The 26,430-nt window shown below is 43.1% G+C and overlaps 2 protein-coding genes across 19 annotated transcripts in view; one reads left to right on the top strand and one right to left on the bottom strand.

Moving 5' to 3' along the window:
• Positions 1-7,503, top strand: part of LOC108002686 (cell adhesion molecule Dscam2) — a 120,141-nt gene extending 112,638 nt beyond the window's left edge. For 12 of the 14 annotated variants that reach the window (XM_062071322.1, XM_062071321.1, XM_062071323.1 and 9 more), the window contains 2 exons: positions 6-96; positions 193-7,503. In XM_062071322.1, the coding sequence (XP_061927306.1) occupies positions 6-96; positions 193-610 (509 nt within the window). In that variant the 3' untranslated portion in view covers positions 611-7,503. Of the gene's footprint in view, positions 1-5; positions 97-192 lie in introns of those variants that run through there. The other 2 variants (XM_062071327.1, XM_062071326.1) reach the window with 1 other exon arrangement.
• Positions 4,550-26,430, bottom strand: part of LOC108002836 (tyrosine-protein phosphatase 99A) — a 316,308-nt gene continuing 294,427 nt past the window's right edge. For 3 of the 5 annotated variants that reach the window (XR_009828849.1, XR_009828851.1, XR_009828852.1), the window contains 14 exons: positions 17,851-18,051; positions 16,898-17,178; positions 16,044-16,300; positions 14,178-14,473; positions 12,586-12,806; positions 12,389-12,514; positions 12,131-12,303; positions 11,761-12,052; positions 11,506-11,677; positions 11,300-11,424; positions 10,951-11,228; positions 10,741-10,876; positions 10,106-10,670; positions 4,550-9,981 (listed from right to left, as the gene is read on the bottom strand). Coding sequence is in view for 1 of the 5 variants with exons in the window: in XM_062071332.1 (XP_061927316.1) it covers positions 10,203-10,670; positions 10,741-10,876; positions 10,951-11,228; positions 11,300-11,424; positions 11,506-11,677; positions 11,761-12,052; positions 12,131-12,303; positions 12,389-12,514; positions 12,586-12,806; positions 14,178-14,473; positions 16,044-16,300; positions 16,898-17,178; positions 17,851-18,051 (3,026 nt within the window). In the remaining 4 variants the exon portion in view is untranslated. Of the gene's footprint in view, positions 10,671-10,740; positions 10,877-10,950; positions 11,229-11,299; positions 11,425-11,505; positions 11,678-11,760; positions 12,053-12,130; positions 12,304-12,388; positions 12,515-12,585; positions 12,807-14,046; positions 14,112-14,177; positions 14,474-16,043; positions 16,301-16,897; positions 17,179-17,850; positions 18,052-26,430 lie in introns of all 5 variants that reach the window. The other 2 variants (XR_009828850.1, XM_062071332.1) reach the window with 2 other exon arrangements.

Below are 26,430 nucleotides of genomic sequence, written 5' to 3'. Positions count from 1 at the left end.
TCTAGATGTGCTGTACCACACGCACGAATCAAGTACATCAACCGAGCCGTCACCAATTTCTGAGAGGAAGACTTTCCCGAGGCTCGAGAAGCAAAGGTAACCCCGCCTCCGTTCGAAAACGATATCGGCGGAATAGATTGGAAAACGATTACCCAGGCCGATATCGCTTCCGATTCCCTTGCTTGGTTGCAGGAATCAAGGAGCAACGGCCGACATAGGGATGGACGGTCGAGTGCCGGGGATACTGCGCCCCGTGATGAAGCTCTCGGAATCCGGGATGCATTCGTATTCGAGGGGAGCGTCGCCGAGTCAGCCTGGGAGGCCTGGGTCCTGCGATCGGCTGGGCAAAGATCCGAGCCCGAGGAAGTCGGTAGAGTCGTTGTGCCTGCTGGAGGAACCCGGATCGTCCAGAATGGCAAGGAGGGAAGAGGACTGGGGCAGCGAGCTGTCTACGTTGGAACTGAAACCGCCGACAGGTTTCACGGACGCGCACGAGACCAGCGAGGCCGAGTGCGATATCGACATGAAGCTGAAGCTCCACAGGAAGAGGACGGGTTTTCCTTCTAACTCGCTCTCCAAATCACCTAAAGACTTCACTATCACTGTCTAAGTGTGTTGATCTAATATTCGAAGAAAAAAGTAATAAAAATGAAACGAAACGAAACGAAACGAAACGAAACGAAATGAAACGAAATGAAAAAACGAAACGCTAAAACGAAACGAGTAAAGAAAAAAAATACGATATATCGCATAAGGAACACAGATACACGCACGTACATACAGACACACAGACACGTAAAATAATAAAGATGCCAAAGCATGATGAGTGTTAATTCAAAAAAGCAAATATGTAAAAAAAAAAAAAAAAATGAAACGCAGAATGAAAATTTCCTCGCCGATGAGATTGTCGGGATCCCCCAACGCTTCTCTGTGGATGGATGACTGTCTTTCCGTGTAACTACCGTCGACGATCCATTTACAATAAAGAGGTATTTTTGTAAGAAAAACCGGAAAAGAAGCTAACCCTTGAGTGATTTTTTTTCGTCAACCTTATCTCCCATATACGTATACGATGAAACGTATCGAAGAACATTACTATTCCGTGTTATTTTCCCTAAATGTCAACGGAGTTTATCGATTTCAAGTTTAAATTCATCAACAATTGATGGTGGTACTTCGTTACGAACGGCGATCGAATAGATAACATCGAAGCGAATTTGGAAATTCGAACCGATCGATCGCTATTCCATCCTGGCGAGGACAGTGATTCGTTAAAATGACAATTTGTGGCCATAGACGCGGTCATAAACGAGACGTCAATCAGCTTAATTACCAACGCTTATCAGTTGCGCGTCAGTCGTGTTTCTACGGGACAGAAATTCGATTCTGTCTGGAGACAGAATCGTTGCGTTTGTCTTCCTCGTCGATAAACGATACGTTCGAATGTGTTTTACCGATTTTATATCTGTTTGATATCGATTCGATTCTTCTTAAAAATTATACAGTAAAAATTACTGTATGAACTTGAATTTTCCATTTAATAAAGAGACTTGAACATTCGAACCGCATCATTAAGATGTACTATGTTTTGCGAATTCGTTTTAAAAATATATTTTAAAGCTGAGAACGTTATATTTTTTTACATTGAATACTAAGATATATATATATATTTTTTAATAGTTTTGAGAAAGAAAAAACGATAGAAATGTGATCGTTTAAAATCCTGTGTAACGCCTCTGGTTATACGGCAAGAACAAGTATAAACAAGGAAAAGAAATAGCAAGAGGAAGATAGAGATAGAGTAAAAATATTGAAATCAGCGCCATCTTCAGAGTGCCGCAAACGAAACACGCGTAGAAAGGATAGAGAATAATAGAAAAAAGATAGAAATAGAGTCAGAATTGGCTATCAGCGCCATCTTCCGAGTCTTATTTAAAGATATTTCTCTTTGGAACTCGATAGATGGCGTTAATATTCGATTCTTATTCTTCTTTATCCCTTGAAAAAATGTTTTTAGTTATCAAGAGATGGCGCTGATAGTTAATTCTTATCCTATCTCTATCTTTTTTTAATTATTTTTTATCCTTTTTTATATGTGTTTCATTTGCGGCACTCTGAAGATGGCGTTGATTTCAATATTTTTATCCTATCTCTATCTTTCTTCCATTATTTCCTCTCCTTATCTATATTTTACATTTACGCGCTCGAAAGATGACTTCAGATTGATTTGAACTTTCGTTTTTTTTTACCAATCTATTAATGAAAAATCTTAATTTTTATACAAAAAGAAATTATTTCTTAGATCTAAGTTTACGATTATAAATGATTCTGCGCTCATAGCTCCAAATCAAAAAGCATACGAAACAACAAATGCAACAACGGGATGAGAATCGTTATTATAAATTTCCTAGAACATTTACCATAGAAAATGATGAAAAATTTTAAATCGATATTCTTACCATAAAAAAAAAAAAAAAAAAAAGAATCCAAGCAAACATCGAGAAGAATTTCTGATAATCCATAATCTACTATTGATAAATGCAAAATAAATCAATGGCGAACGAAAAAAAAAAAAAGAAAATATCGACGTGATTTGCGTCCATGATCGATGTAATGAAAGAACTCAAGATTTTTCGATAGTAAGAAGTGTATATTACTACAACATACTTGTGGGATATCGATTGCAACAATGATCGCATCAGAGAAGGGGTGGGGAGCTGGAGCGGGGGTTTGCTACTCTTCTACACGGCGGATACGTATACAACAAAGAAAAAATACACACATATTAGCTGTGACAATAATTTGTTCGCGTATCAATACGTGTGTCGTGTAGTTGCATTTTTTCTTTTTTCCCTTCTTCTTCTTCTTCTTCTTCTTCTTTTTTTTTTTCACCAGGATAGATTACAAGAAAAGTCGCATATAGAAAAAACGGAAACTACTTCACTCGAATCGTGATAGATTGTATCGAACGCGGAATGGTGCCTGATCGTTCGGCCCACCCCGTTTTCACGTCTATAAAATTATCATAAAAATACGTATATGGCAGTCAAACAATGTTTCGTTTTCGTTGATCGTCTAAAAAAATGGGCGTGGAATGTCTCTTCACTTTTTTTTTTTTCGTTTTGTTCCGTTCGTTTCATTTTCTTATTATTTTTCGTTTGTTAAAAAATTCGCGTAAACGATGATTGGCAGACAGTCGTTGGCAATGTTTCGTTTTCTTTTTTCTTTTTTTTTTTTCGCGCAAAATGGAAGAAAGAAAATCGTGAGGTTCACACGAGCGAGGACAGTCGTCGAGAAAATCTGAACGAGCATCAGTTCGACACTTAACATTGAGTATTACGCAGGTAACTGGTTAACATTTATCTCAGTGTGAGTTATACATCCATGCTAGCTTAGTATTTAATTGGTCAAGATATTGTTATGAAAGGACATACGCGTGTTTTTTTCTTTTCTTCTTTTTTTCTTCTTCTCTTCTTGTGCATTTCATTAAGTCGCGCATTTTCTTAAAGAAATTCGTGATCGACAACAACCGGAATCTCGTACTCGATCTTTGAAATTAATAAACGAACGTTTATCGCAAATTTAATCGTTCGAGTTTCTAGTTGTTCTCCAAATTATATGTACGCATTTTGTTCATCGAGTTGTTTCAACTTTGCAAACATTTTTGTACTATGTCGAATTGAAAAGTTAGCGTGCTAATCGCAATGTAACTGCGGCAATTTCTTCCTCGAATTGTGAATTGGCAATTGATTGTGCCGAACGCGGAAAAAACTTGTGTTAATCCCATTATCAAGGTAAGAATTATCGATTAGAAAAGATTACGTTTCAGGAACGTTCTTACGTTCGCCTACGAGCTATTATCGTAAAAAATAATAATTATTTATATATACGCTCGGTTTGATTGCACGAGTGCAAAATCCAGAATGGCAAATAGAGATTAACCAATAATTAACAAATTCGATCTCGCGATATTTTATTTTCTTTCTTTCTTTTTTTTTTTCCTCACGCAGTTTCATTACGATATTGTCGTACGTAGCGGAAGTAGCGTGCTATGAAAAATTTAAAGACTCGAGGGAAGAAAGGTCAAAGAGATAATGGAGGATCCGTGATCAATTAGGCCAATTGCACATGTGGTGTAACGCGAGTGAAAAGTCGTTCCGTCATTACGATAGGAGGCAAAAGCTTTTCAGTGTGTCGTTATTCCATTTCTTTCTCTCTCTCTCTCTCTCTCTCTCTCTCTCTCATTCATTCTCTCTATCACTCTCTCTCTTTCTAGAGCGCTACGCATGTCGTCCGATCGTCGATTAGCTGAATGACAATTAATGCTTGTGTTTATTTAGTGTACACGTGAAACATCATGGATACGTATATAAAGAGTTTCTCTTATCGTAGGCCTGTGCGAATACTTGCATTTAAATGTCGCGCGTCGATTGGCTCGATGCCGCGGAAATTAAAAACACATTGAAAAAAAAGAAACGTACGATAATAATGGTACAATAATGATCGTAAAAAACACCGTTTCATCGGCCGCGATTTCTTCTTCTCGTAGTTTCTTTTTTTTTTTTTTTTCTTTTCTTTTTTTCTTTCTTAATTCGTTTACTTGTTGCAGTCTTAGTGTGCGACGTTGTACGTTCCCCGCGCGCGGATTCTCTAATACGAATAACGTGACATCATGTTCGACTCGAAAATTACCGATCTAACTGACATAACCGATGATATTTTCGTACCCGCTAATTTTCTAATGGCTTTTTGGTCGGACTGTACGATCAAGCGTTCGACTTTTCTTTGCTCGTTACCATATCCGATTCTTTAAAAAAAAAAAAAATCCCTCGATCACGTGTCAAAGTTTAGTGGTAGTAGGCCTTCGATACGCGTGCTTCGCGCTCCTTCTTCTTTTTTTTTTTTTTTTATACATTACCCTCGAACGTATATTTATCTTTCTATCGGATTCTTTCGATGGCTGCGTCTGCAGTCAGTTCATCGCGTCGTTCGAGAAACGATTCATCACGATCGATTTTCATCCAATCGATCTCGTCGCTTGGTTTTTATGTATAATCGAATTTATACAGAATCGAGACGAGAAATAAGTCAACGAAAGCCAATGCAAAAACTTGATTGTAAGGGTTTTAGCATTTATTACGTGTAAGGAATTAATTAATTTTAATTATCGATAAGAAGTGCGAAGGTATAATTACAAAAAAAAAAGAAAAAGAAAGAAAGAAAGAGAAAAGAAATTAAAGATAAGATTAGGGAACAATTAACGACGATTACGTAGTAACGAACACGTCACAATATACGAGACCCTCACCGCGCCAACGCACCCCCTCCGAGCAAACGAACAGCCGTAAACGCAGCCACGCGTTTTACATTACAACTCGTCCCTAAGTGTGGAAAAACCCGAACGCGTCGAGTACAGAGAAACAACGATGGGAACGCGATGCGAACAACGCGTTCTCCCGTGACAATGTAAGAACGGAAACCGAAATGAACAAGAAAAACGTGTGCGTCGTCGATTACGATTGTGTTATGCTGACTAGAGTCTAAATTATTCTTCTATACACACCTATCTCCGTTATCCTCCGAATTAATATGTATAATATTTATATATGTATAAACGATGCATCGAACCGATACCAAGTTCGAGGATCGATCGATATACACGCATCCCTCTTCGTTGCACGCTCCTATTTACTTTCTCACGCACACGCGCACTCGCATTCTCTCTCTCTCTCTCTTTCTCTCTTTCTCTTTCTCTGCACATTTTTATATATCATTCTTTTGTATCCGTATAGGTACACTCAGAATTTACGGTGCTTATCGTAAAATACAGTACAGATTCGTATTCGATGCCATTCGACGAGGTACCGTGGCAACATGCAAGGGAAGAAAATTTATTTTCGATCGATTGTTTCTTTTCTTTTTTTTCCTTTTTTTTTTTCATTTTTTTTCTTTTTTTTTTTTCTATCCTTTTCAATTTTCCTCCGTGTGCCGCGATAGGAGGGACTTGGAATGACGGTGTCCACGCGAGTTTTGCCCACAAAACTATCACACGGCCAATTCTCGAGAACACCCGTGGAAACGCGCGTGCATGCATGCCAATTACGGTATCTCGCGTGGCAACTACAATGCATAGTTTTCACTCATATTATAAATATCTGAATATAATATATATATATATTTATATATTTATATTTGTATTTATATTTATATATTTATATATATATATATATTTATTTATATATATATATATATTTTTTTTTTATCTCTCTTTATGTATACGTTTATGCGTTTTGTCGTGTGATCCTTACTCGCTCGTTTTAAGCAATTAACAACAGTCGGTTGATTCGGTGGTGCGCTATAATCATTTTACTGCTAAAAGAGGCTAAGACCAAGTGAGCTCGTCATCGTTCATCCTCTATGGACTTTTACAATCGGTTTTACAATATGCATCCGTGGTTTTGTGTACAATGTGCATATCTATATGTATATACGGTGTATAATTGGCATCCAGACACGTCTTTGCACGAGTCAACAATATTATTATTCTCGTGTTCTAATTTATCCCTAATTACAATAACGAAACCGATATTACATTATTACTATTATTATTATTATTATTATTATTATTAATATTATTATTATTGTTAATATTATTAATATTATTATTACTATTATTATTATTAATATTAATATTATTATTATTATTATTAATATTATTATTATTATTATTCGCGTATTGTACAGACATATTTAGCTTTTTCTCGTCGTAGGGAGGGATTCGCTGGTTCAATCGGTCCAGAGGAATTATCTACTTTCGCGATGCCTCCCCATCCTACGCTCACGAGGAGGAAGACATCGTGTTGTTTCTGTCCAGCTCGAGCTTCTCGCGTTTATCTGTGCTTTTATTTCAACGGGTAATACATACGCGAGAGAAGCGACCACCATTCGTTCCCTCTCTATCGATCAATTTTCGTGACGAATACTCGGCCGAGATATTTTCTTTCCCTCGAATAATTCACGCCCCGTTTATTTAACAAGAGGGAGACGAACAGTCTTCGATCGCGAGTACCCGTGAATTAATTACGATGCTGCTCGAAACTGGACGTCGGCTCGGTTTCTCTGATTCGTCAGAAGCCTTCTTCCATCGCAAGGCTCGAAGCGGTTATGCTCGCTCGGTTGAATGAATCATCGACCAACGTTCCTTTGTCTATCGAAACGATACTAGACTCGACTCGCGATCTTGTATCGGTGAAAATCATGAACGAACGTCTAACGATCGAATTCTCTTAACGAAAAAAATATTCGCGGTGATGGAAGAAAAGAAGAAAAGCGAAAGATCGGGAAATCGAACGTCGTACAATCGTTTTCTCTCTTTTATTGTTCTTATACCCCTCTCTCTTCTCTCTTTGCGCTAATTACGTTTCGTTAATTATGTTTCTTAGCTTCGCTCTTCGAAACGTGTCCGAAAGTTAGAAAAAAAAAAAAAAAAAAAGAAAAATACAATTCGCCGAATTTAGATTTCAATATTTTTAATAATCATTATCTCCTATCTTTCCGACACGCGAACTATACTTAAATCTTAAATTTTATTTTAATCTTCCTTCGGATTCCTCGAATCAATTTTGTTTCAATCGTGTTGCGCGATTAAATTTTTTTTTTTTTTTTAAAGAATAAATGTCTTCGAATAATTTCAATAAAACATAAGTGACGATAAACTGGCTTCGCCAGTAAAAAAAAAGACATTTGGTTCCTCGTTTTTCATCGCGTCGATTCGGACCGAAGGAAGAAGCAAGCTTTTACGTAGTTAAATAGGTTATATTAACATCGAGTTAAAAAAACCGATGACGAATTTAAAAAGATCGTTCAGTCCTGGATTACATACGTTACATACGCCTTATCAAAATGGACACGATTACATATATGTACATGCACACACATATAATTTCTTCTTCTCTCTCTCTCTTTTTTTTTCTTTTTTTTAATTTTTTCCTTATGTTTTTTTTCTTTTTTTTCCTCCTTTTTGTTAATAATCTTCCACGTCGTCGATTCATTAATCAGCAGTAAAAGGTAAAAACGAAGGACGATTGATCGTTCGTCAACGATTAGTCACGATATATATATATATATACATACATATGTATATATATAAGACGGTAGAAAAACACGCATAGTAGATGGATCGAAGATGTCGCAGGCAGTTTTCGTTTCCGTATCACGTTGTCTTAATTGTACGGTACAAGACTATATAAGAATTTTAGGTGAGAAAACAGTCTTACGGATGGTAGATTCGATAGAAAAATGATCGCGCGGCAAAGGAACTCGTAGCCAGAATAATATACTCGGGTACAACAAGGTGTCCAAATTTTTGTGTTTTTCTATTTTTTTTCTCCCTCTCTTTTTCATTTTTTCTTTCTTTTTTTTTTTTGTTTTTCTTTTATATCACAATAAAAAAAAGTCTCACTGGATCACATGATTTTGAACAGCATTAATTGTATAAAAGTTGCTGAATCGTCGTTGATATACTGATCTAGATTATCTCCGATATCACCGGAGCGGGGATTTTTGAGGATTGGAAATTAATCTCGTTAATTATCGAACGTCTCGAATAGCCGTCGCCGTTCGATCGGACAAAAATTGCACAGGGCAACGAAACTTCACGCGCGACAAAATTCACGCGAGAAAATTCTACCTACACTTTATCTTTGCTGCGATACATCTTTCACGTTTCGTTTAATTCGAATGTTACACGTTAGAAAGTGGATTACGACATTAATTAATTAAAAGGGAAGATAGATAGATAGATCACGTTTGCTCTCTCTCTCTCTCTCTTTCATTTTCATTCTCTCTTTCTCTTACTCGCGCGCAGACACGAAACGTACGTAAAAACAGATTTCACGTTCGCAAGCTGTTAACTATTTTTAATCGAGTTAATTTAACAGCGATTGAACCACGATTCATCACGGTTTATTACCATTCTCATCGATCATGATTAATCGTATATAATAAATGCTCGCAAATAATTGAACGAGTTTGATTGCATCGCGCTTCGCATGATTCTCTATAATTGTTTCGATATTTTTCCTTTCTTTCTTTCTTTCTTTTCTTCTTTTTCTCTAAACGTTTTCCCTTGTTTCCCGCTATTAATATTTCGTAATAAACCTCGAGAAAATCGAATGGAGGCACGACGACGCGTTTACAATATTTTTTTTTTTTTTTTTTGAATCCTCAATTCCTTGTGACATTGCATATTCGCTGCGACGAAAAGAGACAGAGGGGTGAAAATTCGTCAAAACTCGACGCGATGTGTCTTCTTATCGCGTAGATTCACAAATTGACGACGACAAGAGAAAAACGTGCACGATTGTCCCGCGTTCGATCGCTCGATCTTGCTCGATAAAACCGCTTTACAGGGAAGGACTTAAAACGAAACGAGAACAACGAGTATAAACGATTCTTTGGTAAAGAAGTGGTCGAATGATCCAACTTGCATATTAGTACGCATATTACGCGTGTAAATTTAAATATACACGCGTATTTACACGATGTATGGTCGCCGGTGAAGTGTCGCGTGTATGCGTAAGTGTGTGCGAGTAAGTGATTATGTAAGTGTGCACGTATGCGAGCGAACGGTGTGTGTGTGTCGGTGTATGTACATACAAAAAAAACGAGAGAAGTGTAGACTCACACTCGATGAACGAAGTTAAACGAGGATGCCCCATGGTGGCGTGCGTTAACAAAATGGTTTTTGGCACCCAACGACACCGAGAAACGGGAACCCTCGTCATTTCTTTTTATTGTTTACGTGTACGCGCACCCTCTCCGACATCCTCGAGAGCGTACGCGTACACGCGCCTATACCTAACGATTTATTATTTACAGTATAAATGAGAGAGAATCCTCTTTAGGCTGATCCCACGATCGAATAGCCGTTATTCCGTTTGTGCGAAGACGTGTCCAATTTGGAACTCCTTGCGCTGTGGCCTGTACGCGAATTCACAGAGAGACAAAGAAATAATTATAACATATACAATTTGGAAGAGGCTTGATACAAGACACGGTTGTACGCGAAGGGATGGAGACGAGATGGGAGGAGGAAGATACTCACAGAATTTCAGGATTACACTTCGGGCAGTGAGGAGCTCGATCGGTTACAGCGGCTCAGACCGGTTCGAGGAAACACTGCAACCGAAGATCGGCAGGCATCATTGAGGTAACATCTTACAGCTCGACTCCATTCCCTCTGGTCTCATACGCATGCTGCCGTTCGTCACGTAACCGTTCGCGTCAACAATAACTGAGACACTGCCCGGATGATTGTGATAGCTTACGTTCCTATGGGTCATCACGATGTTTTTCTCGTGCTCGTTCCCCGTGTGCGTGAACATACAGCTATCGCTGCTTCTGCTACTGCACGGTTCCATCGAGTGGTCCACTCGAATCGGGATAGAATAGTCGGACATAGAGTTCACTTCGACCGTCGCGTATTCCCTGATCATCGTCGATTTCGGGGAATAGTCCATCTGCATGTGTTGCATCGACGAGGTGGCCACGTCCGCCGGATCCGTTATCGTGGACACGTGGCCGTTCGCCATCGAGTATAGATCCGGCTCGTCGTGAGCTTTCGACGACAGCATAGTTTCCAAACATTGGTACAGCAACGCGTAATCCTCCTGCGAGAAACAGAGAGAATGGAAAAATTTTCGAAAAGAAGATTTATCAGATGCGTGAATTGTGATCTACCTTTGATCGAAATACTCCGGGTCGCTTCATGTACAACAATTTCGCGAACATGTAAATATCGGCACTCTTCTCGAACTCCAGTTGCTTGTTCAACGTCGTGAGCAAAATGAAGATCGCAGCCTCGACACCACCGAACCTAATCGTCGATCCATGTTACTTTTATTCTCATTTATTCTAGTAGCCTACGATCAGAGAAAAGATTATTATTACCTGTCCATTACGACGATAGGGCCGTTCTGGTAATCCCGATGTAAATCGTGGATCAATGTTACGAGGGGTCGCGGGTTAGCGTTGTGCGGCCAGAAGCCTGGCTGGGACCGCGGTCCTTGCACGATTTTGGCACTCAATTCGTAATCGTCTTGCAGAGATCGGACCGCCACTTCGCGCAGTATCATTCCACTCGCTGTTTCCTTGATTCCGCACGATCGTACCCGAAAAGTCTCCGACTCTAAATCTTTTCCCTCGGTAGGCCAAAATTCGGGATACTCCTGCGGGTCGATTTGAAATTTTTGTTCTTTTTTCTTACTTATTTCGATCGTGAAAATATCGATTTATCTACCTCGTCGCATTCGGTTAACATAACTACAGTTTGCGCGTTGTAATCCCACATCATCTGCCAGAATTCCATTATTGTATTTTCCATTGGGTGTTGGCTGATGATGAACTCACGATTGCGATGGAAGCCTGAGAATATTGAGAGAATTTGAATTCGCTTTGCATATTCCGAGTTACGTGGAGCTCGAATAACACGGATTCGTCATTTACCAGCAATCCATGTAGCGTTGATGTAATCGCTCCCATCGATCCCGGGCTTCGGCGTCAAGTGAACGCGAGCCGTTTCGATCGAAATTACGTCTTGATTGCGATTTTTATGAAGATTGCACGGTTTAATCGCGGACACGAGATTGAATTCTTTCGGTTTCCACGAGGTCACCAGCTAAAAGAAGAAGAAGAAAAAAGAAAATTAAGATATTGGAGAAAATCTGGGGGATAAAACATTTTATTGTACAAGTGTGCAACCTTGTACTGAGCTTCAAGGTTGTTCCACGCATCGGTATTGGCGTTGTTGGGACTCAACATGTCTTGCACATATTCTAATAGATTGTTTTCCTCGATATTGGTTTCGCCGCTTTCAATAGCCTCTTGCAAAGCGTGATGAATGAACACATATTGTTCCTCGGTCTGAACCAAGAAGTTTCTCTGTGTACGAATGTGCTTTAGAAATCCAAACACGTTCACTTCGTTCTTGCACTTAGCCTGCTTCAGCATGGCATCGATAACAATGTAGGTACCCGTGCGGCCAACGCCAGCGCTGAAAAGACAACGATTTCGATTTACACCTCTTGCATCTTCTTCACCGTCAAAATGATCGATCGATCGTTTCTCGTACCTGCAATGAACAACGATAGGCCCGGCATCCGGAGGATTAGCGTTGGAAGATTTTCGGATGAAGCTTAAAACGGGTAACGGATGTTCGGGTACCCCGTGATCAGGCCATCCGGTGTAATGATATTGCCAAATTATACGTTCTCCCATGTTAACTCCATTCTTCCTTTTCTTCACCTTCATCGTTAACAGAATTGGAACAGTAATGAGATCGCCGTGAAAATTAATCAATGGATTCTCAATGTAAATTATATGTACCAACCTTCATGTGACGAATTTGAAGAGTACGAATGGTATACGTAGCCATAACGTCCTCCCTCAGTAACGTCACTTGAATACACCCGTACGTCTCAGATCCCTTCTTAGGCCAGTACATATCACATTTTTTCTGTAAACGAGAGAAAATTACGGCTACAAAACACGAAATAAACGAGCACGAGCACAATCAACGATACTCACGCGACCACGTTCAACGAGATTCGTAATCATAACGATGATCGATACTCTCTGCTCCCACACCATCCGCCAGAATCCATCGAAAGTCGGTGGCAACGGACCCTGCGTACCGATGTACGCGCGAGTACGTTGCCAACCGTCTATGTAATTCGCGTTCACGTAATCGTGACCCTTCTTCGGCGGCCCTCCGCCACACGACAATAACTGAACTCGCGTGTGATCATCTGTGAACAGAGATTTCCTCCTTAATATTCATCACGTGAATCTTCATCACTACTTGTAGCGAAATATAAAAAAAAAGAAAAGAAAAAATCGTCCAGGTGATCTCATCTCTCTCTTCTCCTCTCTTCTCTTTCTCTGATCCATCAGCATTGATAGGCATTAACAAGCAGTGCCGCGAAACATCTGTGACCTCATTGTTGAGTGCTGCCAGTCATTCGCATTAAAAACGAACGAGAGTAGCTCGTTAATCCGATAACATCGTGAAACTGGCCGAGAGGCAAGTGCCTCGCAGCATCGCGAATTTTGACATATCCAATATAATCGCGAGATTCTAGCCCCACGGTTGATATTCTTCTTATCTTAAAAACTTATCGATACGTTATCGATAATAAATTCGCGAAAGATTTTTCATTCGACATTTTTCCAGAGAGAGAGAGAGAGAAAAAAGGAGGGAGGGAGATTACACGAGATTTTATCGCGAGAACGATATTCGGGTGTTCAATTGAATACGATTATTACGAGCGCATGAATGGCGAATGAAGGTTGAATCTTAATGTAACGTGCACTTGATGCGCGCTTATCTTCATTAATAGACGGCCTTGATTCCATCATACGATAAGGAACGATCGATTATCGGGAATAACATAGGAATTTTCTTATCGAGGAACCATGAGTAATAAAAGGTTATAATCTAGCGAAGGAAGGGTGACGGAATCGTTTCGATCGATATTAAAAATGGATGGCTGAGGAGGAGACGGATTGTCCAGAGGGGGGAGAGAGCGTCGAAACGTTTCGTTCGTAAAATGGAAAGCGAGCTCGAGCTCGATTTCAACTCTATTCAGGATAGCTCCAGAGCGAAGAGGACGCGAGGTCGAACCACGACGATTCGTCGACGACGATTGCGGACTTCCGATCCCCGCGATTACAATTGTCGCATTGTCCGTTTCTGCCTCTGCCTCGGCGTACGTGAAACCTTGCGTGTGCCCGATGACGAATAAAGACGTAAGAACGTAAGTAACGAATGGAAGGAAACTTTGAGGAAGCGGAAACGAGTTAATCGATTGATCGGGGCCGCTCGATCGGTCTTGCCGGGAGGAGAGATAACGCGTCGTCCACGATACGAATGGACGGATAGAACGAAATTAAACGTCGCGATGTATCGCGAGGATGAAAGGGAAACCGGGTTTAAAAATAGAGGCTCGACGCTGGTGGGCCGGGAGAAGAAAAACAGGAGCGGTGGACCTGTTGAAACCATCCGTGCGCTTCGATGGAAATAAAGTTTCGTTCCACGAAGTGATTTCGTTCCGCTGGAAAAAGAAAAAGAGAAAAAGAGAAAAGTTCTACACGTGCGCGTAATGGATGCGATTACTCACAGGCTAATATGTTCAAGTATCGGTTCTTCGCTTTGTTCTCCACGTATTGGGAATTCTCCGCTGTGAATTTGCCGCTCTCCGATTGAATGAACTCGTATTCCTTGCTGAATCCGATGTCCCCGTCCGCGTGCAGACTCGCGACGTGTTGCACGAACTTCTGAATGGCGACCGCGGTACGCTCGCCGTCCTGTTCGCTGTTCTCCCATTCCTGAAGCGTGGGCACGTTGCGAGGTGGATAATCGAGGAAGTAGTACGCGGTGTGGAAGCATTTCCTGAAAATTGGCCTCAGGCAAGGCCTAATGAGTTTCGTCATAAGCATGCATTCCCAACGAAAAAATGTGAAAGACGGGCACGAAAGGAGAAAGAGGAAGGGGAAAAAGACGGACACAAAAAAGAGAAAACGAACATCGAATACGAATCTTTCTTTTTTTCCTTTTTTCTTTTTTTTTATTATCGAGGCGCATAAAAGTTATACGACCTTCTTTCGTAAAACTTATATCCTTATCAAAGCGCAATAATTTGAACGCGATAAAAGACACGGGTTACCTACGATTTGTTTCCTTTTCGCGTTATCGTTTACGATCGATCCATCGATGTACATACAACCGATGCGTGTACACGCGAGAAATCTCCGTATTCTTTGTTCATCGACGATTTTTCGTAATGGAAAAAAGAAGAAGAAGAAGAAGAAGAAGAAAAAAAGATTTTCGCAAGAGAGAAAGCAATCTTTCTGCTCTCACAACTCACAGTTCGAGGAACTTCTTCATCCCGTCGACGAGCTTCTCTCACTATCCATTCTAGTTTTGCAAGGAGAAAATTTCCAAGATCGGCAGAGCAAGAAGAATGGTAAGGTAAACGTTCCTCGAATAGACTAGGAGAGCGAGGAACGCAGAGAGCACAGGCCGAGGCTGGCCGTCCGTGACCCAGAAAATATTCCTTCTTTACGAATCGTTCCCTCGCGAGTACGATCGCGCGTACAGGTATCACGGTCGAATCGACGTCCTTGAATATATATCTTGGACAATGGCGATCGAAATACGAGAGAGATTGCACGCGACGGCACGTGTTTTGGCACACGACTCGTCGGATCGTTCGACGAGACACTGCAAGCCACTCTCCGCGCGAACGGGGGAAACGTAACGATCCGCTCGACGAAAACGCCGCCGCACGACTGAAAGAAGCCTCGCTTTGTCGTTCTTACTTTGCCGTTATCGCGAACGATAAGAGGTCAGCCGGCGATAGAGAAGGAGAAAGATTGCGGGGATCGAAGGAAAGAAAGGGTTGGGAGGGGACGGAGAGGCGAACCGCGAATCCGAGAACCTCACCTACTCGGAGAGAACCGAATGTTCACCGTTCGTGTAATTGTTTCCCCTGTCCCATTAACGATGATATTGCGCGGTCAGTCTAAATACCACGAGACCAGCCGGTATACTGAACGCTCGCCGACCCAACTAATCGCGCACGGCGCACCGACTGCGTGCCATTTAATACTGCGTGACTGCATCGTGGATCGTTTGTAATTGCACGATGACGAACGAATGCCTATTATCGTGCGATGGGGGCAGAGATATAGCGTTCGCAAAGTTGAATGAGTGAACACGAGCCTGTGGCCGGCTTCTGTCGCGTGCTTGTGTCGCGGGCTTGGGACGAGGAACGATTTTACATTCTCGCTTCTCTCGCCATCCCTTTTTTTTTCGTCGTCTTCGAATTGCGAAGAATTGGAAAGAATTGAGAGAATAAGAAGAAAAAGGAAAGAAAAGGAAGAAGAAGAAGAAGAAAGAAGAAAGGAGAAGAGAAGAAGAGAGAAGGCGAGAAGGAACGTGCAAAATGAAAGACGTAGAGAGGAAATAAACGGTTGATCCTCACTTCCACAGTACGAAGGAGGTGATGATCAGCATCACCGCGAGACAAGCGCAGATCATCCCGGCGATCACTCCGCTGCTGAACCATATGGTGGTATGTGGCAATAACGGTGGTGCTCTGTTGCAATCGCGAATGCCGCGCACCTTCTGTGGAGCAGAGCCTTCTCCGCGTATAATCAGCCGATTGTCGATAGCGCTCCGCGTGCCTCCGCGTACCACGATCTCGTATACGCTGTTCATCGTCAGGTTGGGTATGATCATCTGTGGATAAAACAACGTTTATCGAACTTAACTCGGTTGCGTAGTAGTCTCCCCGGTTCTTCCCGATCTTCTACCCTTGCTTCTCTTTATACGCGAGCCTCGTCGAGTCATGCTAATAAAAATTTCAACTCGAAATTCAACGAGATAACCAAGTTTCTCTGTCCCTCTGTGCATTTCCGCCACGTCTGCAGTCGATAACCGACAAACGTTTTAATCGTTCAAGGATGTTGTTTTCGCAACGGCTCGACTCGTGTCCGTTTCGAACAATCGCCTCTTGCTCGAAACGATTTTATCTAAAATACCATCGAGGAATCGGATAGGAGAGACAAAGAAAGAGAGAGAAAGAGAGAGAGAGAGAGGGAGAGAGAGAGAATCGTTTATCCAAAGAAAGGTTAAAGAAACAGTCGATTCGCCGGGTATAGAAACGTAGTTCCGCCCCGCTAATTCTCATAAATTGAGAATCTTTTTTCTACTCGTATCGCAGCATCGCGTGAAATAAACCAGCGGTAATTCACGGTGAAACCGCAAGGAACGAAGAAAGTGGAAAGAGATGACCACTGTCGCACCACTGGCGGAGCCCGAATTTTAAAAGCTTACCGCGCTCTCGAGATGATTCTTCTCCGTCATCACTTCGATCTCTTCGTAACGATTGTCATTCTCGATCCGATAATTGATGAAGTAGTAGTCGATCGAGCCCCAGAAGATGTTCGGCCTGGCCCATTGGATGTAGACGGAGTCGTGGGTCGGGCAAGTGACGTTCAAGATCAACGGAGCGCTCGGCCCTGAAATATCTGTCCGACGAATGATGTGCTCCGAAGGCTCGCCCTCGTTCTTCCACGTGTAAGCTTTTACCCATATCTCGTACTCGGTGTACGGCTCTGAAAGAGGATTATCGATTAGTCGATTCGATATCGTAGTCCGTAATCAAGTATTTTTACAACGGGGCAATTTTACAAGTAAACAGGGAAGATCATATTTCTTTCTTTTTCTTTTCTTTCCTTTCTTCCTTTTTTTTTTTGCAACGGAAAATAGATATTTAAATATCACGAATCAAAGTTAAATTTGGCGTCGTTTGATCGAACGTTTGGAAAGGATCTGATATTTAGTATCCACTATCGTTATTCTCTACGCGTATTTCGCGACTACGCGAATTGTGACGGAGAGCAAAGGAGAAACGAGAGTTCAGTTTCGATCTATTCGCAAAATATGTTGCGACGAACGCGGTGTTTTATCTCGCGAGTAAGATCGAATTTGTGCTTCATTGCACGATACCAAGCCCAGATACCAACGTATTATCTAACGATACATTCACCTGCACTCATCGAGCACGTAACTCAGCGCAATGATAAGAGTTCCGGTTTATCGTCGAGCTACGCATACTGGCGTCTCCTATTCCTTTAACCCGAACGACAATTCTCGAAACGGACGTTATCAGGATTGTTTATTTCATTCCGGGACCTAGCCCCTCGGTACAGAGAAGAAAGGAGGAACGGTCGACGAAAGAATTTAAATTTAACCTGTTCAATTTTCTTCGACGAACGAATACTCACCCAATTCCTTTAAAACGAATTCGATAATTGGCCCATCGTACTCGTCCGTTCTGTACATTTGGACGTCGGTGTAATTGGAATGCATGTAGTAAATACGATAACCGGAAATGATCCCATTGGCGTAGTCAGGCTCGGCCCAGGACAACTCGATGGTGGTGGAGGTGATGCCGTGAGACGATAGGTTTAACGGTTTCGTTGGCACTGAAACGAAAAACGAAGAAACTTGAACAAAGTTGGCGTGGTACGTATCTGAATGCTCGCGAGATCCTTCGTTATTTCGTCGAAATGTGTTTTCGGAAGAAAGAATTGTCGAAGAAAGTTTGGCGCTCGATCGTTGAAAACAAGGATTTGGTCGCACTGGCGAGGCGAAGCATCGCTCCGTAAACTATTTTTCGGTCGATGCACTCGTCGCCGTGTCAGTTTTTCCTTCCTTCCTTTTCGTCGGCCGCTTATCATCTTCCAAGGTGGCTTTCCAATTTTCAGCGCACAAAGACAAGAGCGAGGTTGCCACGGCCGAAGTCTGAATAATTAATTTCGCCTCGAGTGTCTTCTCAGACCCCCTCGCGCCGTGACGAGTAACTCTATAGACACCATTCACTTTTCGTACAGAGCGAAGCCACAACTTCTAAGATGGTGGCTTTGCTTTCATCCTCTCTCTGGCTAAAACCTAAGTACCGTATAACTGGCCGGCGGAGAAACGATTGAAGCGGATCGAATTTTATCGCGTCGCTTTCATCGTTTCGATCCACCTTCCACGGCGAAACATCTGCTCGCTTTAAGGGGAAAAAGGGACAGGGACGAAACGGAATATGCACACGAAACGATGCGCTTCGTCCGCACGGCTTCGCGATTGAATTACGCCAAGGTTTTAACGATGACGAATGATGCGAAACGTGGTTTTCCATCAGCCTTCTCCTCTCGAAACGACCAGAGATCGCGATATCAGATTCGCAAAATCGGAACAAGTGTGTTTGAAATTTTCGCCCGCCGCCCGTCCGCGTACATATATTTTATTTGAAACGATGCATCGGGCAAATCGATATTCTACGAAACGGAGTTCGGTAATTACAGCCATACCCTTCGGTGCTTCTCTGTAACGCGATACTCCTACGCATCAACGGCACGTTAGTCGCGTGAACGTGTACATTCGAGCGATTTGTGAACGGATGATTGGATCGACTAGTATTACACAGGGATTTGCCTTCTCGAAAGCAGATAAGGATAATGTCTTAAAAACGGGAGATGGGACGGACGTGAAGCGAACGGTTATGAGATGATGATTCGGAATCAGAGCGAGTCCAAAATTTCCATTTTCACCCAATAACCTAACGAGGGAATTGCGAGCGCGCCATTTATATTCTCGACACGATCACATTCGTGATTTAAAAGGATTGGAAAAAGCGACTATCCACGCGACTTGTCGCATTTTCGCGCTCGATCCCCTTGCAGATTCCCACCGTTTTCCACGTAGTCGACGATTTTTCCGTGACGTTTCGTCGCAAAAGAGTCTCGCGACGCGTCTCGTTTCACGCAAGCTTCTACCCTCGAGCCCGGCTTTTCTTCGCCGTTGAAAAAACCAAGAGAACCAGCCTCCCTTTCCATTCGCATTCACGTCGCGTTCGCGGGGGAGAACGTGCGCGACAATCTTTAGAATTCGCATCCGAATCGCGATAAAAAATATTATATACGCGGTTTCTAAAAAAATTGTATGCGAGCGGACGAGGAAAGGCGAGATTCGAAGCGAATCGGGCTTAAGGAAAATTAACCAAGGGAGAAAGAAGAAATAACCGGCCGATTGCTCTCTTCTCCCACGAACGTGACAAAAGCGCGAACATCCTTGCTTCGATCGAGCGAATATTAATCGTGGATTTCGTTACATTTTTTGAATCGAGAATTATTAAAGTTATTACGAGAGTTGTATGTATAGAGAAAGAGGATATTGTTCAATCCCTTTACTTGGCAATTTAGAGGTGAGTTTCTTTCGAAGTTGGATCTGACTGGTTGGATCACTACTGTTCGGGAAATGTTCGGCAAGAAAAATCTTATATAACGAACAAGATTGCAAGTTTGGTTCTTTGGTAACGACTCACCGAACGATTCTTTCAAAATAATCTTGGTAAGAAATAAAAAAAAAAAAGAACCTGGCCTGGTGAAACAGAAAAATGAATGTCGAGTCGAGTTACGAAATTATATTATATGCGGGTATATTGTAGAAATCAAAAATCTTTTTCAATCCCTTCGTTTAAAATTTCTTGGAAATTTTCGCCAACTTTTCACAATTTGTCGAATATCTGGAACAATAGATTTTTCTTTTCACCGAGACAGTCGACCCAGAGACGGATCCCGTGTGGTTTCCCGATGCATAAGACAGGTAAGACCGGCGAAAGTAGTATTATTAGGGTCGGTTCGCAATACGTAACGAACGTTTCAGTGAAAGGAAAGGTTGATAAGAAAAGCGAGGATCTTTGGCTACCTGCTTCTCGTTACCTGGCTTTCTCGTTTCTTCCTCGACGAGAAGAACTGTTTATGAACTTGAAACTCTCCGTTCGTAGCAAAGCCTGCACCGTTGCAATTTCGTCCTCGAACCGGTGTCCCGGCAAAAACGCTCGCTGTCTTAACGCGTTTCACGTTGGGTGACTCACGGCACTCCTCGAACCTGAATTCCAACTCCGAAGAAACTCTAGAATTCCAGAATCTAATCTAACGTTTAACCGTAGCGAAACGGGGATTGAAAACTCGCGAGATTTATTCGAGATTGCATTTTCGTACGAATCGTTTCAAATCAAACGGAATAGGATCGGGTTTAACAAAGGCGTAAAAAAAAATCGTGCGATTCGTTCGGAAGAAAAATGCACCTGCGGGAAACAATTGCATCACGTTCACACTTCCATTCCCCAACGAAAGAATCACTTCAAGAGCGTTACACATATTAGAACGCGCGCTAAAAAAGGATCGAACTTCACCTCCACGTCCGCCGTCCACGTGGGAGCAAGGTGACTGTCGCGCGGCGAAAGGCCGTTAAGAGGTCTGATCGATTCGAGATGGGCAAAACTCGAGCGCAAACACGAACTCTAAACAGTTTTCGAGTATGCGAATTAGAGTGGCCGACCTTGATGTCCTCGTGCCTTCTGCGTAAAAATAGACCGGCTGAAAATGCCTCGCGTACGGTTAACGTGCTCCGACTTGGAAAGAAACGGACCGAAAACGAGAGAGAGACAGAGAGAAAGAGAGAAAGAAAAAGAGAGAGAGAAAGAGAAAAAAGGAGTCGTTCCACGGAGAGCTCGACACGGTCGAGTTTCTATAATTTTATACCTGCTCGATGGCACGAGGTCAGATCGGACCGAGCAGATTGTTGCAACGAGAAATCCGGATTTCTCTATAAACGCGGATCACGCGTCCACGCGAGTGACGATCTGTGTAAGGCGGTTGCGAAACTGGACCGAAACGGCGCGTAAAAAGCGCCTCGGGGAGGAAGGAAGACGGGGATCGGGTCGGTTATTCCACCGAGCGGAAACGCGACTCGCTTCCTGACGGAGGGAGCGCGCAAAGGATCGAGTGACGACGATTTCTCGCGTGGCGCCGTTTCCTCGCGCGGCGAGAACTAGTTCCGTGGTCAAGCTTCGGAACCTGATCGCGGCTCCAAAGGAAACGCAACGCGGTGTTTTCACGCCTTTATGACATCGTACACGGCCGCGAATCCGCTGTTAAAACCGCTTACGTAACCGAGCAAGCTGCGTTTCAGGAGAAGCGGAGTAAAGTCGTGGGGAAGGTGGGACAGAGGCGGGATAGAGAGGCAGATAAGGTGGACCTGTGCTAGGTTGCGCCGGGTGGACAGGCAGAAGTGGATTCCGCGAGAGAAATGTAGTACAAGGCGCGGTGCACCTTGTTCCCCGGAATCGAGACGGAAAAGGAAATGAATCGTGTGCTCGCAAACACACGAGTGAACGCACGTCTTGCGATGGAAAATTTCTTTTCTATCTACGCGTAACGTAACGTACGCTATCGACGTACGCTGTGCGACGTTTTTTTAGGGAAATTTTGATATTTTAGGGTAGAATAGAATGTCTGGGTAATTGGAAGAAATTGGAGATGAAAGGAGGATAAGGAAATGAGTTTATAACGTAGGAGCAACTTCCTCGCTTGGTATGGAATAATGTACAGATATATATATGTGTATAAAGATGACACGTAATGGGGTCGCTGATAGTAAAATTCCCTAGAGATTTTACCGGTAGAAATTACTACTTTGTCACGGTTTCGTTGATGCCTTTTGTGTCTCTTTCCGTCTACAACTCTTTTTACGATATACTTCTGCTTTCACGTTAATTACTTAGCGAAAACAGTCCGCCTCTACTCCAGAGAAAAAGTTGCTTGAAGCTTCTTCTGCACAAAATCGAATCGTTTAAATGGAAAAAAGAAAAAAAAAAAATGAAATAATCTCGCAAAGAATTTGGAATATTGATCGTTATTGCGATAAAGGTAAAGAGAAAGAGTAAGAATTTTTTCTTCCCATCGGGAAGATATTCCCATGGAAAATATTCGACGATCGAATCGAATAATCCCATTTACCTCGATAGACATCGGTGTCGTTCTCCGTGGAGGAGATCGGCATCGTGTAGGTGGTCTGGTCGTAGGTCTGCTCGTCCGTGTACGCGATCGGGTCCGCGGATGCGAACAGTATCCGCAGAATGACAGCCACTGCGGCCGCGAGTTGAGCGGCACTGGCTATCCTGGCCCACGACATTTTCGTTTTGCAGCTGCAGCTGTGAAGCGCGGCGTGGCGTGGCGTGGCTCGCTCGCTCTCCACCGGGCTATTTCACGAATTCGTCCATCCTCGTTACTCTTGGCGGTGTTCTCATCGCGCTCGTTTCACCCTCGGAACACCACTCGCCACGGGCACGTACACCAACCACGAGAAGAACACGCGACAGGATGGTCCGCCGTACGAATCGGGCAACCGCGAATGTTCATCGCTGTTTTTCGCTTCTGCGTGCAGCGCCACGTTTAAAACGTGGGGCCCGTGCTCCACGGGGAAATGGTTCACGTCAGTTTGCGTCGTCTCATGGCACGAGATCGTTCCAACGAAGCGAAAGTTCCGATCCGATCTCGTTCGGATACGTTCGACCCGAATGGGGATGGTTACTGCTGGCACACGATGATCATTTTCCAAATGTTTTCCTCAATCCGCCAGAGGAAGGGGGCACGGGATTAGTGGAAAAGCGATCGATCGGCTCGCGTGTCCCTCGCTCGCCTGGAGGCAATAGGAAATTGTCGAGGCGTATCGGACAGTAAGGATCGAAGCTAACGAAGCAGTGATTGCGTTCGCGCTGCATCCTGGCGACCCGATAAACCTCCGCGCGCCACGTACACGTCCGTGCAACGTGACCGGAATATCAACGTGGCTCGAGATCGAACTGGCTAGCCCAATTTGGTTTGTCTCCCGTTGGACTTGTCCTCTTGTCTTTCTTTCTCTCTCTCTCTCTCTCTTTCTCTCTCTTCCCCCCTCCCCTCTTTTTTTTACCTTTGTTGCTCGACCGCGATAAATACATGTGGGAATGGCGAGATGAAAAGAGAGGCGGTGAAAAAAATAAATTTGATCATCGCCGGTTCCCGGCTCGCGCGTTGTCCTAATTGCGCCGTCGAGTGCCTCAATTAGTCGGAATTATGACCTCGATTGTTTCTCGTCGAGCTACACACCGAGAGGCAGCGACAGCGCCGGTAGCAACAGCGGAGACGACCGGCGGCAGCAACGAGCGCATCAGCTTCGCTATTCGCTGGTCGCGAAGCAATAATTACACGGCCCCTCTGCAACGTTTTAAAGCGGCTTCCCCTTATATTTTTAGTACGTCAAGATCGAGGGGACACGCGGTCGAACGCCTCCGCGACGTGGATCGAGGATCCAGCAACGTTTCGTCGTCTCTTGTTTCCACAAAAAAGGGTTGTCGAAAAAACTATCCACTATCCACGATCATGGTGGAAACGCACGATCACTTTTTTCCCCTTTTTTTCTTTTTTCTATCTCTCCATCTATCGATGTAATTCTATCTTGTGCAGCGCGATTGGGGATCGGCGATGCAGAAAGTTTCGTGCGAAAAGATGGAAACGAGGTTCGATCGTAAAAGAATTCTGCCGGTGCTTGGAATAGCGACGAGCTTGTGGACAAAGAGGAATTGTTTACGTTCGATTTAGGAGACGGTACCAGCAAATGGACGACTCACAATTATGACTCAACGATTGCAATATCAACCGCAAGTTAACCGAGAGCCGGCCACAGCGGCGCTGCACGCGTGCACGAGAACCACGAGCCTTGACATTTATACGTCACGGAGAAACTCAACGTCCTATGTTCATCCTAGTTGTGTGGAAAGTTAGGCGGAAAGAAATAACAGAGAGTTTCGACCAACTTGGACGGCGAGAATATATAAACGTGGAAAAACGTTTCCGCCGATCTTGGATGAAAATTCAAGCAGTTCCGCAATAAAGGATGACTCACTGGCGTGCGACGCCTCGACGAATGCACCTACATAGGGTGTATCGTAACGTGTGGGCATCGGTTCAAGGGTAAACTCGGGATATTAAATTAAATAAAAAGTTGTATCGTATCCACCGTTTGATCCTTCTGTCCAAATTGTAAGTGTACACCGCTCTTGTGTAAAATATTTTTTAATGTAATTTACGTTCACGAGTCGATCACCCTGTATTTCTGAACGTGATTTATATAAAATTGCAAGTGTAAATATCACTTGTACGTTTATTAATTCGATATTTGTGAAAATAATCTCTATATATTATTTCTGATGGATTGGAAGATTGTTCAAAAAAAAAAGTAAACCTTATATTCTTTTTACAATGATCCTATCGACGATTTCCTGCCTATTTCCGTTTCGCAAGAAAGATGTTGAGAGAAGCGCTCGCTGCTTCCGATTTCAATATCCTTTGCGACGAGAAATATCCAATTCCGCGACGAGTCATCGGGAAACATTCAAACTCAGGCCACGAAGCGACTGGTATTATGCAACGATGTATTTGCATAGGTCGCACGCACCGATGGCATCGTGTCGCGTGGGATCACGCCGATCGACCACGGTAAAAGACGAATCGATTTCTTTTCGTACGAAACGTCTCTCTTCAAACAGACAGACAGATTCGAGGGCGAAGGGTGTTGCCTTTTGTCGTCGATGGCACTCATACTTTACTGCTGATACTTTATACCTGACACCGCATCGACGATCCCTTTTCCAATATTCTTGAGAGAAAAGCATCGATGAGGTTACGTACAATTACACATCAGCGAAGATCGATTAAGATATGCTATATACATTCGCGGATATATAGAGAGAATAAATTATCAAAGCGGATGACATTGACATGTATTTCGTGCGATGCTATGTAGACGGAAAGTTATTTTTTATTAATACAATTATTGTATCGTATAATACGATACAACAACAATCGGATTAAACGAAAGGATAATATTTTTCTACAAGTTTATATCTAGATACTTTGGAAGAGAAACGTGTTACGAATTGTCATGGCATTGCGCGATAGATAATTACGATCTAAGAAAATTACATTGACAAATTGAGAAAAATTCGGAGGAGACGATCGCTCGATTAATTAAACCCACTGATCTATCATCGTTTTGGTACTTGACGAAGAACCCTTTACGCCATATCGACCCTTTCAACCTCGAGCCACGATTCCGCCCATGTCGAACTCGTACCCGAATCGTACCGATCATTACCATGCGATTCTCTGCATTTCGTATATCCCTCGTTTAGCTAAAAGAAAAATGTAACTGTTACTGTACGGTATGTTGTGTGCGAATCACTGCAAACTTTCTCACACTAGGCGTCACTGGCACTGGATAGGCGTCGTTTGCGCGGTGAATCAAACGCCATTTCAAATTCAACTACACAAAGAATTCATGTATATCACAAAACGATGGATCTAATCGCGATTAACCACGAAAAGACCTGATCGAAACTGTCCCTTCGATGTCTCGGGACGAGCAGTAGGGAGCACTGTTGCGATCCTGCGAGAGTGACAAAACGCACTGCTCTCCAGCGAGGAACACGAACGCTGGCACGCACACAACTATCTCTCACGATTACCAACATACAACGTTCTCGCGCGTACGGTAAATCGTGACTCCGGCTCTCTACACTCGCTACTCCAACTTGCTCCCAGCCGGGAAGAAAACAGACAGATAGGCACAGAGAGGGAGAGAAACTCACGCTTGACAAACACAGGTTCGAAACACTGGCGCGCTGTGTGTAAAACGTGTACGTACAAAGGGGATGGAGCAAGAGGGAGAATGCATGAGAGTACGCGCGCGCGCACTACAAGCACACTACACACTACTTCGAGCAAGCCGGTATACACGTGCGCTAGGAAATGTGCGTGAGAGGAAGAAAGGTGGCGACAGAGAGGGAGAACGAGCAAGAGAAGGGGATGTGGAGAACACGTTACACAGTCGCACGCGAGAAGGCGCGACTATTGGTTATACGTATGTGCATGTGTAGTGTCGTGTTTGTAACGCGTTTCCTTCGCCTGTTCTCGCTTATCGCGTCTTCTTCA

Source organism: Apis cerana, linkage group LG2 (assembly GCF_029169275.1).
Source record: "Apis cerana isolate GH-2021 linkage group LG2, AcerK_1.0, whole genome shotgun sequence".
Lineage (NCBI taxonomy): Eukaryota > Metazoa > Arthropoda > Insecta > Hymenoptera > Apidae > Apis > Apis cerana.
This window is presented reverse-complemented; position numbering and strand designations above follow the sequence as displayed.